The 15,222-nt window shown below is 47.0% G+C and overlaps 1 protein-coding gene across 1 annotated transcript in view; it reads left to right on the top strand.

Moving 5' to 3' along the window:
- Positions 1 to 15,222, top strand: part of LOC139533006 (putative per-hexamer repeat protein 5) — a 39,376-nt gene that overhangs the window by 22,279 nt on the left and 1,875 nt on the right. The window contains exons 2-5 of the mRNA XM_071331154.1: positions 12,445 to 13,485; positions 13,787 to 13,981; positions 14,050 to 14,327; positions 14,419 to 14,902. Of these exons, the coding sequence (XP_071187255.1) occupies positions 12,445 to 13,485; positions 13,787 to 13,981; positions 14,050 to 14,327; positions 14,419 to 14,902 (1,998 nt within the window). The remainder of the gene's footprint in view (positions 1 to 12,444; positions 13,486 to 13,786; positions 13,982 to 14,049; positions 14,328 to 14,418; positions 14,903 to 15,222) is intronic.

Below are 15,222 nucleotides of genomic sequence, written 5' to 3'. Positions count from 1 at the left end.
AGCATGGCTATACGTTACTATGCAACAAACCTCAGAGAGGCAGCCTGAAACACCTCTAAAACAATGAGTAGTATAGTCTACTACAGCATGGCTATACGTTACTATGCAACAAACCTCAGAGAGGCAGCCTGAAACACCTCTAAAACAATGAGTAGTATAGTCTACTACAGCATGGCTATACGTTACTATGCAACAAACCTCGGAGAGGCAGCCTGAAACACCTCTAAAACAATGAGTAGTATAGTCTACTACAGCATGGCTATACGTTACTATGCAACAAACCTCAGAGAGGCAGCCTGAAACACCTCTAAAACAATGAGTAGTATAGTCTACTACAGCATGGCTATACGTTACTATGCAACAAACCTCGGAGAGGCAGCCTGAAACACCTCTAAAACAATGAGTAGTATAGTCTACTACAGCATGGCTATACGTTACTATGCAACAAACCTCAGAGAGGCAGCCTGAAACACCTCTAAAACAATGAGTAGTATAGTCTACTACAGCATGGCTATACGTTACTATGCAACAAACCTCAGAGAGGCAGCCTGAAACACCTCTAAAACAATGAGTAGTATAGTCTACTACAGCATGGCTATACGTTACTATGCAACAAACCTCAGAGAGGCAGCCTGAAACACCTCTAAAACAATGAGTAGTATAGTCTACTACAGCATGGCTATACGTTACTATGCAACAAACCTCAGAGAGGCAGCCTGAAACACCTCTAAAACAATGAGTAGTATAGTCTACTACAGCATGGCTATACGTTACTATGCAACAAACCTCAGAGAGGCAGCCTGAAACACCTCTAAAACAATGAGTAGTATAGTCTACTACAGCATGGCTATACGTTACTATGCAACAAACCTCGGAGAGGCAGCCTGAAACACCTCTAAAACAATGAGTAGTATAGTCTACTACAGCATGGCTATACGTTACTATGCAACAAACCTCGGAGAGGCAGCCTGAAACACCTCTAAAACAATGAGTAGTATAGTCTACTACAGCATGGCTATACGTTACTATGCAACAAACCTCGGAGAGGCAGCCTGAAACACCTCTAAAACAATGAGTAGTATAGTCTACTACAGCATGGCTATACGTTACTATGCAACAAACCTCAGAGAGGCAGCCTGAAACACCTCTAAAACAATGAGTAGTATAGTCTACTACAGCATGGCTATACGTTACTATGCAACAAACCTCAGAGAGGCAGCCTGAAACACCTCTAAAACAATGAGTAGTATAGTCTACTACAGCATGGCTATACGTTACTATGCAACAAACCTCAGAGAGGCAGCCTGAAACACCTCTAAAACAATGAGTAGTATAGTCTACTACAGCATGGCTATACGTTACTATGCAACAAACCTCAGAGAGGCAGCCTGAAACACCTCTAAAACAATGAGTAGTATAGTCTACTACAGCATGGCTATACGTTACTATGCAACAAACCTCGGAGAGGCAGCCTGAAACACCTCTAAAACAATGAGTAGTATAGTCTACTACAGCATGGCTATACGTTACTATGCAACAAACCTCGGAGAGGCAGCCTGAAACACCTCTAAAACAATGAGTAGTATAGTCTACTACAGCATGGCTATACGTTACTATGCAACAAACCTCAGAGAGGCAGCCTGAAACACCTCTAAAACAATGAGTAGTATAGTCTACTACAGCATGGCTATACGTTACTATGCAACAAACCTCAGAGAGGCAGCCTGAAACACCTCTAAAACAATGAGTAGTATAGTCTACTACAGCATGGCTATACGTTACTATGCAACAAACCTCAGAGAGGCAGCCTGAAACACCTCTAAAACAATGAGTAGTATAGTCTACTACAGCATGGCTATACGTTACTATGCAACAAACCTCGGAGAGGCAGCCTGAAACACCTCTAAAACAATGAGTAGTATAGTCTACTACAGCATGGCTATACGTTACTATGCAACAAACCTCAGAGAGGCAGCCTGAAACACCTCTAAAACAATGAGTAGTATAGTCTACTACAGCATGGCTATACGTTACTATGCAACAAACCTCAGAGAGGCAGCCTGAAACACCTCTAAAACAATGAGTAGTATAGTCTACTACAGCATGGCTATACGTTACTATGCAACAAACCTCAGAGAGGCAGCCTGAAACACCTCTAAAACAATGAGTAGTATAGTCTACTACAGCATGGCTATACGTTACTATGCAACAAACCTCAGAGAGGCAGCCTGAAACACCTCTAAAACAATGAGTAGTATAGTCTACTACAGCATGGCTATACGTTACTATGCAACAAACCTCAGAGAGGCAGCCTGAAACACCTCTAAAACAATGAGTAGTATAGTCTACTACAGCATGGCTATACGTTACTATGCAACAAACCTCGGAGAGGCAGCCTGAAACACCTCTAAAACAATGAGTAGTATAGTCTACTACAGCATGGCTATACGTTACTATGCAACAAACCTCAGAGAGGCAGCCTGAAACACCTCTAAAACAATGAGTAGTATAGTCTACTACAGCATGGCTATACGTTACTATGCAACAAACCTCAGAGAGGCAGCCTGAAACACCTCTAAAACAATGAGTAGTATAGTCTACTACAGCATGGCTATACGTTACTATGCAACAAACCTCGGAGAGGCAGCCTGAAACACCTCTAAAACAATGAGTAGTATAGTCTACTACAGCATGGCTATACGTTACTATGCAACAAACCTCAGAGAGGCAGCCTGAAACACCTCTAAAACAATGAGTAGTATAGTCTACTACAGCACGGCTATACGTTACTATGCAACAAACCTCAGAGAGGCAGCCTGAAACACCTCTAAAACAATGAGTAGTATAGTCTACTACAGCATGGCTATACGTTACTATGCAACAAACCTCGGAGAGGCAGCCTGAAACACCTCTAAAACAATGAGTAGTATAGTCTACTACAGCATGGCTATACGTTACTATGCAACAAACCTCAGAGAGGCAGCCTGAAACACCTCTAAAACAATGAGTAGTATAGTCTACTACAGCATGGCTATACGTTACTATGCAACAAACCTCGGAGAGGCAGCCTGAAACACCTCTAAAACAATGAGTAGTATAGTCTACTACAGCATGGCTATACGTTACTATGCAACAAACCTCGGAGAGGCAGCCTGAAACACCTCTAAAACAATGAGTAGTATAGTCTACTACAGCATGGCTATACGTTACTATGCAACAAACCTCAGAGAGGCAGCCTGAAACACCTCTAAAACAATGAGTAGTATAGTCTACTACAGCATGGCTATACGTTACTATGCAACAAACCTCAGAGAGGCAGCCTGAAACACCTCTAAAACAATGAGTAGTATAGTCTACTACAGCATGGCTATACGTTACTATGCAACACACCTCGGAGAGGCAGCCTGAAACACCTCTAAAACAATGAGTAGTATAGTCTACTACAGCATGGCTATACGTTACTATGCAACAAACCTCGGAGAGGCAGCCTGAAACACCTCTAAAACAATGAGTAGTATAGTCTACTACAGCATGGCTATACGTTACTATGCAACAAACCTCAGAGAGGCAGCCTGAAACACCTCTAAAACAATGAGTAGTATAGTCTACTACAGCATGGCTATACGTTACTATGCAACAAACCTCGGAGAGGCAGCCTGAAACACCTCTAAAACAATGAGTAGTATAGTCTACTACAGCATGGCTATACGTTACTATGCAACAAACCTCAGAGAGGCAGTCTGAAACACCTCTAAAACAATGAGTAGTATAGTCTACTACAGCACGGCTATACGTTACTATGCAACAAACCTCAGAGAGGCAGCCTGAAACACCTCTAAAACAATGAGTAGTATAGTCTACTACAGCATGGCTATACGTTACTATGCAACAAACCTCAGAGAGGCAGCCTGAAACACCTCTAAAACAATGAGTAGTATAGTCTACTACAGCATGGCTATACGTTACTATGCAACAAACCTCAGAGAGGCAGCCTGAAACACCTCTAAAACAATGAGTAGTATAGTCTACTACAGCATGGCTATACGTTACTATGCAACAAACCTCAGAGAGGCAGCCTGAAACACCTCTAAAACAATGAGTAGTATAGTCTACTACAGCATGGCTATACGTTACTATGCAACAAACCTCAGAGAGGCAGCCTGAAACACCTCTAAAACAATGAGTAGTATAGTCTACTACAGCATGGCTATACGTTACTATGCAACAAACCTCAGAGAGGCAGCCTGAAACACCTCTAAAACAATGAGTAGTATAGTCTACTACAGCATGGCTATACGTTACTATGCAACAAACCTCAGAGAGGCAGCCTGAAACACCTCTAAAACAATGAGTAGTATAGTCTACTACAGCATGGCTATACGTTACTATGCAACAAACCTCAGAGAGGCAGCCTGAAACACCTCTAAAACAATGAGTAGTATAGTCTACTACAGCATGGCTATACGTTACTATGCAACAAACCTCAGAGAGGCAGCCTGAAACACCTCTAAAACAATGAGTAGTATAGTCTACTACAGCATGGCTATACGTTACTATGCAACAAACCTCAGAGAGGCAGCCTGAAACACCTCTAAAACAATGAGTAGTATAGTCTACTACAGCATGGCTATACGTTACTATGCAACAAACCTCAGAGAGGCAGCCTGAAACACCTCTAAAACAATGAGTAGTATAGTCTACTACAGCATGGCTATACGTTACTATGCAACAAACCTCAGAGAGGCAGCCTGAAACACCTCTAAAACAATGAGTAGTATAGTCTACTACAGCATGGCTATACGTTACTATGCAACAAACCTCGGAGAGGCAGCCTGAAACACCTCTAAAACAATGAGTAGTATAGTCTACTACAGCATGGCTATACGTTACTATGCAACACACCTCAGAGAGGCAGCCTGAAACACCTCTAAAACAATGAGTAGTATAGTCTACTACAGCATGGCTATACGTTACTATGCAACAAACCTCAGAGAGGCAGCCTGAAACACCTCTAAAACAATGAGTAGTATAGTCTACTACAGCATGGCTATACGTTACTATGCAACAAACCTCAGAGAGGCAGCCTGAAACACCTCTAAAACAATGAGTAGTATAGTCTACTACAGCATGGCTATACGTTACTATGCAACAAACCTCAGAGAGGCAGCCTGAAACACCTCTAAAACAATGAGTAGTATAGTCTACTACAGCATGGCTATACGTTACTATGCAACAAACCTCGGAGAGGCAGCCTGAAACACCTCTAAAACAATGAGTAGTATAGTCTACTACAGCATGGCTATACGTTACTATGCAACAAACCTCAGAGAGGCAGCCTGAAACACCTCTAAAACAATGAGTAGTATAGTCTACTACAGCATGGCTATACGTTACTATGCAACAAACCTCGGAGAGGCAGTCTGAAACACCTCTAAAACAATGAGTAGTATAGTCTACTACAGCATGGCTATACGTTACTATGCAACAAACCTCGGAGAGGCAGCCTGAAACACCTCTAAAACAATGAGTAGTATAGTCTACTACAGCATGGCTATACGTTACTATGCAACAAACCTCAGAGAGGCAGCCTGAAACACCTCGAAAACAATGAGTAGTATAGTCTACTACAGCATGGCTATACGTTACTATGCAACAAACCTCAGAGAGGCAGCCTGAAACACCTCTAAAACAATGAGTAGTATAGTCTACTACAGCATGGCTATACGTTACTATGCAACAAACCTCGGAGAGGCAGCCTGAAACACCTCTAAAACAATGAGTAGTATAGTCTACTACAGCATGGCTATACGTTACTATGCAACAAACCTCGGAGAGGCAGCCTGAAACACCTCTAAAACAATGAGTAGTATAGTCTACTACAGCATGGCTATACGTTACTATGCAACAAACCTCAGAGAGGCAGCCTGAAACACCTCTAAAACAATGAGTAGTATAGTCTACTACAGCATGGCTATACGTTACTATGCAACAAACCTCGGAGAGGCAGCCTGAAACACCTCTAAAACAATGAGTAGTATAGTCTACTACAGCATGGCTATACGTTACTATGCAACAAACCTCGGAGAGGCAGCCTGAAACACCTCTAAAACAATGAGTAGTATAGTCTACTACAGCATGGCTATACGTTACTATGCAACAAACCTCGGAGAGGCAGCCTGAAACACCTCTAAAACAATGAGTAGTATAGTCTACTACAGCATGGCTATACGTTACTATGCAACAAACCTCAGAGAGGCAGCCTGAAACACCTCTAAAACAATGAGTAGTATAGTCTACTACAGCATGGCTATACGTTACTATGCAACAAACCTCAGAGAGGCAGCCTGAAACACCTCTAAAACAATGAGTAGTATAGTCTACTACAGCATGGCTGTACGTTACTATGCAACAAACCTCGGAGAGGCAGCCTGAAACACCTCTAAAACAATGAGTAGTATAGTCTACTACAGCATGGCTATACGTTACTATGCAACAAACCTCGGAGAGGCAGCCTGAAACACCTCTAAAACAATGAGTAGTATAGTCTACTACAGCATGGCTATACGTTACTATGCAACAAACCTCGGAGAGGCAGCCTGAAACACCTCTAAAACAATGAGTAGTATAGTCTACTACAGCATGGCTATACGTTACTATGCAACAAACCTCGGAGAGGCAGCCTGAAACACCTCTAAAACAATGAGTAGTATAGTCTACTACAGCATGGCTATACGTTACTATGCAACAAACCTCGGAGAGGCAGCCTGAAACATCTCTAAAACAATGAGTATTATAGTCTACTACAGCACGGCTATACGTTACTATGCAACAAACCTCGGAGAGGCAGCCTGAAACATCTCTAAAACAATGAGTATTATAGTCTACTACAGCACGGCTATACGTTACTATGCAACAAACCTCAGAGAGGCAGCCTGAAACACCTCTAAAACAATGAGTAGTATAGTCTACTACAGCATGGCTGTACGTTACTATGCAACAAACCTCAGAGAGGCAGCCTGAAACACCTCTAAAACAATGAGTAGTATAGTCTACTACAGCATGGCTATACGTTACTATGCAACAAACCTCGGAGAGGCAGCCTGAAACACCTCTAAAACAATGAGTAGTATAGTCTACTACAGCATGGCTATACGTTACTATGCAACAAACCTCAGAGAGGCAGCCTGAAACACCTCTAAAACAATGAGTAGTATAGTCTACTACAGCATGGCTATACGTTACTATGCAACAAACCTCAGAGAGGCAGCCTGAAACACCTCTAAAACAATGAGTAGTATAGTCTACTACAGCATGGCTATACGTTACTATGCAACAAACCTCAGAGAGGCAGCCTGAAACACCTCTAAAACAATGAGTAGTATAGTCTACTACAGCATGGCTATACGTTACTATGCAACAAACCTCAGAGAGGCAGCCTGAAACACCTCTAAAACAATGAGTAGTATAGTCTACTACAGCACGGCTATACGTTACTATGCAACAAACCTCGGAGAGGCAACCTGAAACACCTCTAAAACAATGAGTAGTATAGTCTACTACAGCACGGCTATACGTTACTATGCAACAAACCTCGGAGAGGCAGCCTGAAACACCTCTAAAACAATGAGTAGTATAGTCTACTACAGCATGGCTATACGTTACTATGCAACAAACCGTTTAGTACACCGTTATGGATGAGACCGTTGGTATAGAGTTCCATAGGCCGACTAAACGCCTTTTGGGGCAATGGGTGTGAGCTTTATGGCGTCCAAATTTCGCACAGGTGATTTCCGCTAAGAGGCAGTGACGCTGAACTCGAAAACCATCTACTGGGTGAAGGGAACCTTCGTTTTAGATCAACACTTGATATAATACATATTTACAAAACAGAATGTATAGAAATTAATTTATTTTATTTAACCAGGTAAGACCCATTGAGGTTAAAATAAAATTACTATTTTGTAAGGGCGACCTGGCAAGGCAAAACGGGAAAATAACAGCGTGTACAGAAAATACTACAGTAAAATATTAAATACACACCAAATACAAAGTGTCACAAGTTACAGATACAATTGAAGATTAAACAACTGCAGCCATCACAAACAGTGTTATCGATCAGTCTTAAAAACAGGCGCAAGGACACTAACTCCCATAACTTGTAATGTCTTTTGAAGCATGTTTCAGGATGAAGGGGCATTATGGGGGAAAAAATATAGTTTCCCCATCTCAGTTCTAGCCTTGAGGAACAGACAAGGACAGTAGTGACTGTGAACGAAGACTGTGTTGAGTGACTGATCTGGTCAGTAAAGAACACGTAACGCAGGGAGTTGTCCCGTCAATGCTTTGTCCATCAGTGTAGCAGCGCTTTCGCCTCCTAGTGGAGAGACGGGTCCACTGCACCATAAAACAAATCACAGTGATATGAGTTATCTAAACCAAATCAAACTTTATTTGTCACATGCGCCGAATACAACAAGTGTCAAAAAATAAAAGTATATAAAAAAAAATTGTTTTATATAAATATACATTTAAAAAATACAACAGGTATAAACATTACCGTGAAAGGCTTACTTAGCAGCCCTTAACCAACAGTGCAGTTCAAGAAGAGTTAAGAAAATATTTACCAAGTAGACTAAAATAAAAAGTAACACAATAAGAATAACGAGGCTATATACAGGGGGCACCGGTACAGAGTCAGTGTGGAGGTTATATACAGGGGGCACCGGTACAGAGTCAGTGTGCAGGGGTACAGGTTAGTAATGAGACTATATACAGGGGTACAGGTTAGTAATGAGACTATATACAGGGGGTACCGGTACCGAGTCAGTGTGAAGGGGTACAGGTTAGTTGAGGTAATTTGTACATGTAGGTGGTAGTAACTATGCATAAATAGGCAGCGAGTAGCAGCAGTGTACAAAAGAGGGGGGGGGGGGGGGTCAATGTAAATGGCGATTTAATGAATTGTTCAGCAGTCTTATGGCTTCGGGGTAGAAGGTAGAAGCCATTGTGGAGCCTTTTGGTCCCAGACTTGGCCCTCCGGTACCGGTCGCCGTGCGGTAGCAGAGAGAACAGTCTATAACCTGGGTGACTTGGCCCTCCGGTACCGGTCGCCGTGCGGTACCATAGAGAACAGTCTATAACCTGGGTGACTTGGCCCTCCGGTACCGGTCGCCGTGCGGTAGCAGAGAGAACAGTCTAGAACCTGGGTGACTGGGGCCTTTTGGTCCCAGACTTGGCCCTCCGGTACCGGTCGCCGTGCCGTAGCAGAGAGAACAGTCTATAACCTGGGTGACTTGGCCCTCCGGTACCGGTCGCCGTGCCGTAGCAGAGAGAACAGTCTATAACCTGGGTGACTTGGCCCTCCGGTACCGGTCGCCGTGCGGTAGCAGAGAGAACAGTCTATAACCTGGGTGACTTGGCCCTCCGGTACCGCTCGCCGTGCGGTACCATAGAGAACAGTCTATAACCTGGGTGACTTGGCCCCCCGGTACCGCTCGCCGTGCGGTAGCAGAGAACAGTCTAGAACCTGGGTGACTGGCGCCTTTTGGTCCCAGACTTGGCCCCCCGGTACCGCTCGCTGTGCGGTAGCAGAGAGAACAGTCTAGAACCTGGGTGACTGTAATGGATCTGAAAGCATCATGGTACTGTGTCATGGTACTTGCTGAGGCCTGCATATAGACCCAATCACCCTCATCCACTGATAAAGGGCTTTCAACAAGATCCTTTCTGACTAACCTTAAAAAGCAAGATTTGTTCCTAAATTAGAAACCAAATTTCAACTTTAGTTTCTTGGGTCAAGTTATCATCGTGCTGTTTAAAAATGCAGCTTTTCATCTAACCAAATCCCAATATACTTATAGGTGGTGAGCCTATCTAATGTTTTGTCCTTTTATAGTTACAATCTGCAAGTGACTCCATCTGTTAACTTTCAGTGACGAGAAAACCAACTGTTTTCCTTGCATTAATCACAAGTTATAATTCTAAACGCTGCCTTTGAATAACAAACCATTAAGTCCTGAAAAGCCTTGTCAATGTTAGACGTGGTAGAATAGTGTCATCGGCGTACAGACAGAGATTTGCAGAGTCAGCCTTCCCTAATTATTTATATTCAGTGTAGAAAGGATCTGGCCTAACATTTGAGCCCCAGGGAACTCTCTTTATTTACCTTTAGTTAACGAGGCAAGGTTGTTTTATTTAACCTTTAGTTAACCAGGAAGGCCAGTTGAGAACAAGTTCTCAATTTACAACTGCGACCTGGTTAAGATAAAGCAAAGCAGTTCGACACATACAACAACACAGAGTTACACATGGAGTAAACAAACATACAGTCAATAACACAGTAGAACAAAATAAAGTCTATATACAGTGTGTGTAAATGGCGTGAGGAGGTGAGGCAATAATAGACCATAGTAGCAAAGTAATTACAATTTATTAGATTAACACTGGAGTGATAGATGAGCAGATGGTGTATAAGTAGAAATACTGGTGTACAAAAGAGCAGCAAAGTAAATAACAATATGGTAATGAGCTAGGTAGATTGGGTGGGCTATTTACAGATGGACTGTGTACAGCTGCAGTGATCGGTTAGCTGCTCAGATTGCGGATGTTTAAAGTTAGTGAGGGAAATATAAATCATTTAAGGATAAATTCTTATCTACAAAGACGGCCTACCGGGGAACGGTGGGTTAACTGCCCTGTTCAGAGGCAGAACGACAGACTTTTACCTTGTCAGCTCGGCGATTCAATCAACCAACCTTTTTGGTTACTGGCCCAACACTCTAACCACTAGGCTACCTGCCACCCCTTTTGTAAGCCTTCAAAACTCAGATTTCATACCCTCCTGTGCTACACAGTCATAAAGGAGGTTGTCACTCACCACATGACTCATGTTATGGATGTGTGACATGGTCCATCATAGTAGCTCCCGTTGTAAGATGAAAAACATTTTGACAAAAAATATCTTAACATCTCACCCCCCCTACACCAGTACACCCAGTCACATCTCACCCCCCCCTACACCAGTACACCCAGTCACATCTCACCCCCCCCTACACCAGTACACCCAGTCACATCTCACCCCCCCTACACCAGTACACCCAGTCACATCTCACCCCCCCCTACACCAGTACACCCAGTCACATCTCACCCCCCCCTACACCAGTACACCCAGTCACATCTCACCCCCCCTACACCAGTACACCCAGTCACATCTCACCCCCCCTACACCAGTACACCCAGTCACATCTCACCCCCCCCTACACCAGTACACCCAGTCACATCTCACCCCCCTACACCAGTACACTCAGTCACATCTCACCACCCCTACACCAGTACACCCAGTCACATCTCACCACCCCTACACCAGTACACCCAGTCACATCTCACCCCCCCTACACCAGTACACCCAGTCACATCTCACCCCCCCTACACCAGTACACCCAGTCACATCTCACCCCCCCTACACCAGTACACCCAGTCACATCTCACCACCCCTACACCCAGTCACATCTCACCCCCCCTACACCAGTACACCCAGTCACATCTCACCCCCCTACACCAGTACACCCAGTCACATCTCACCCCCCCCTACACCAGTACACCCAGTCACATCTCACCCCCCCTACACCAGTACACCCAGTCACATCTCACCACCCCTACACCAGTACACCCAGTCACATCTCACCACCCCTACACCCAGTCACATCTCACCCCCCCTACACCAGTACACCCAGTCACATCTCACCCCCCCTACACCAGTACACCCAGTCACATCTCACCCCCCCTACACCAGTACACCCAGTCACATCTTGAGAAGCAGACCTGGCTACACATTTCAAATCAAAGCACAACGGAAACGGAAAGCTAATTCATATGGAAACTTTATTTGAGACAAAACCACAGCACGAAACAATCACCATATGGACGGGACACATTTAAATCTCTGTAAATGAGTCTACAATTTAGAAACTACCTCGCCACAATCATTCATTAAAAACAAATCTAGAAAACAGAATCATGTGACAGAAATATACAAGTCTCATTTTTGGTAAATAAAAGTTGCATACATTAATTTCTAACACGCATCAAGCAATGACTGTTTAGCCGGTTTAAAGAGTTTAGCCGGTTTAAAGAGTTTAGCCGGTTTAAAGAGTACCATCTCCTCAATCCTAAACAGGCCGGGACAAGTGCAATACCTTCAGAGTAACAGCACTGACACCCCTCCCAGCCTGACCAGGACAGGGACTGACTCCTACAGTTACAACCTGACCAGGACAGGGGCCGACTCCTACAGTTACAACCTGACCAGGACAGGGACCGACTCCTACAGTTACAACCCGACAGGGACCGACTCCTACAGTTACAACCCGACAGGGACCGACTCCTACAGTTACAACCCGACCAGGACAGGGACCGACTCCTACAGTTAAAACCCGACCAGGACAGGGACCGACTCCTACAGTTACAACCCGACCAGGACAGGGACCGACTCCTACAGTTACAACCTGACCAGGACAGGGACCGACTCCTACAGTTACAACCCGACAGGGACCGACTCCTACAGTTACAACCAGACAGGGACCGACTCCTACAGTTACAACCCCACAGGGACCGACTCCTACAGTTACAACCCCACAGGGACCGACTCCTACAGTCACAACCCCACAGGGACCGACTCCTACAGTTACAACCTGACCAGGACAGGGGCCGACTCCTACACTTACAACCCGACCAGGACAGGGACCGACTCCTACAGTTACAACCCGACCAGGACAGGGACCGACTCCTACAGTTACAACCCGACAGGGACAGGGACCGACTTCTACAGTTACAACCCGACAGGGACCGACTCCTACAGTTACAACCTGACCAGGACAGGGACCGACTCCTACAGTTACAACCTGACCAGGACCGGGACCGACTCCTACAGTTACAACCTGACCAGGACAGGGACCGACTCCTACAGTTACAACCCGACCAGGACAGGGACCGACTCCTACAGTTACAACCCGACCAGGACCGGGACCGACTCCCACAGTTACAACCCGACAGGGGCCGACTCCCACAGTTACAACCCGACAGGGGCCGACTCCCACAGTTACAACCCGACAGGGGCCGACTCCCACAGTTACAACCCGACAGGGGCCGACTCCCACAGTTACAACCCGACAGGGGCCGACTCCCACAGTTACAACCCGACAGGGGCCGACTCCCACAGTTACAACCCGACAGGGGCCGACTCCCACAGTTACAACCCGACAGGGGCCGACTCCCACAGTTACAACCCGGCAGGGGCCGACTCCCACAGTTACAACCCGGCAGGGGCCGACTCCCACAGTTACAACCCGACAGGGGCCGACTCCCACAGTTACAACCCGACAGGGGCCGACTCCCACAGTTACAACCCGACAGGGGCCGACTCCCACAGTTACAACCCGACAGGGGCCGACTCCTACAGTTACAACCCGACAGGGGCCGACTCCTACAGTTACAACCCGACAGGGGCCGACTCCTACAGTTACAACCCGACAGGGACCGACTCCTACAGTTACAACCCGACAGGGACCGACTCCCACAGTTACAACCCGACAGGGGCCGACTCCCACAGTTACAACCCGACAGGGGCCGACTCCCACAGTTACAACCCGACAGGGGCCGACTCCCACAGTTACAACCCGACAGGGGCCGACTCCCACAGTTACAACCCGACAGGGGCCGACTCCCACAGTTACAACCGGCCGACTCCCACAGTTACAACCGGCCGACTCCCACAGTTACAACCCGACAGGGGCCGACTCCTACAGTTACAACCCGACAGGGACCGACTCCTACAGTTACAACCCGACAGGGGCCGACTCCCACAGTTACAACCCGACAGGGGCCGACTCCCACAGTTACAACCCGACAGGGGCCGACTCCCACAGTTACAACCCGACAGGGGCCGACTCCCACAGTTACAACCCGACAGGGGCCGACTCCCACAGTTACAACCGGCCGACTCCCACAGTTACAACCCGACAGGGGCCGACTCCCACAGTTACAACCCGACAGGGGCCGACTCCCACAGTTACAACCCGACAGGGGCCGACTCCCACAGTTACAACCCGACAGGGGCCGACTCCCACAGTTACAGCCCGACAGGGACCGACTCCCACAGTTACAGCCCGACAGGGGCCGACTCCCACAGTTACAACCCGACAGGGGCCGACTCCCACAGTTACAACCCGACAGGGGCCGACTCCCACAGTTACAACCCGACAGGGGCCGACTCCCACAGTTACAACCCGACAGGGGCCGACTCCCACAGTTACAACCGGCCGACTCCCACAGTTACAACCCGACAGGGGCCGACTTCCACAGTTACAACCCGACAGGGACCGACTCCCACAGTTACAGCCCGACAGGGACCGACTCCCACAGTTACAGCCCGACAGGGACCGACTCCCACAGTTACAACCCGACAGGGGCCGACTCCCACAGTTACAACCCGACAGGGGCCGACTCCCACAGTTACAACCGGCCGACTCCCACAGTTACAACCCGACAGGGGCCGACTCCCACAGTTACAACCCGACAGGGGCCGACTCCCACAGTTACAGCCCGACAGGGACCGACTCCCACAGTTACAACCCGACAGGGACCGACTCCCACAGTTACAACCCGACAGGGACCGACTCCCACAGTTACAACCCGACAGGGACCGACTCCCACAGTTACAACCCGACAGGGACCGACTCCCACAGTTACAACCCGACAGGGACCGACTCCCACAGTTACAACCTGACCAGGACAGGGACCGACTCCCACAGTTACAACCTGACCAGGACAGGGACCGACTCCTACAGCTACAACCCCACAGGGGCCGACTCCTACAGCTACAACCCCACAGGGGCCGACTCCTACAGCTACAACCCCACAGGGGCCGACTCCTACAGCTACAACCCCACAGGGGCCGACTCCTACAGCTACAACCCCACAGGGGCCGACTCCTACAGCTACAACCCCACAGGGGCCGACTCCTACAGCTACAACCCCACAGGGGCCGACTCCTACAGCTACAACCCCACAGGGGCCGACTCCTACAGCTACAACCCCACAGGGGCCGACTCCTACAGCTACAACCCCACAGGGGCCGACTCCTACAGCTACAACCCCACAGGGGCCGACTCCTACAGCTACAACCCCACAGGGGCCGACTCCTACAGCTACAACCCCACAGGGGCC

Source organism: Salvelinus alpinus, chromosome 10, assembly GCF_045679555.1.
Source record: "Salvelinus alpinus chromosome 10, SLU_Salpinus.1, whole genome shotgun sequence".
Taxonomy (NCBI): domain Eukaryota; kingdom Metazoa; phylum Chordata; class Actinopteri; order Salmoniformes; family Salmonidae; genus Salvelinus; species Salvelinus alpinus.
The sequence above is the reverse complement of the archived record's forward strand: the minus strand, read 5'-3'. Positions and strand labels throughout refer to the sequence as shown.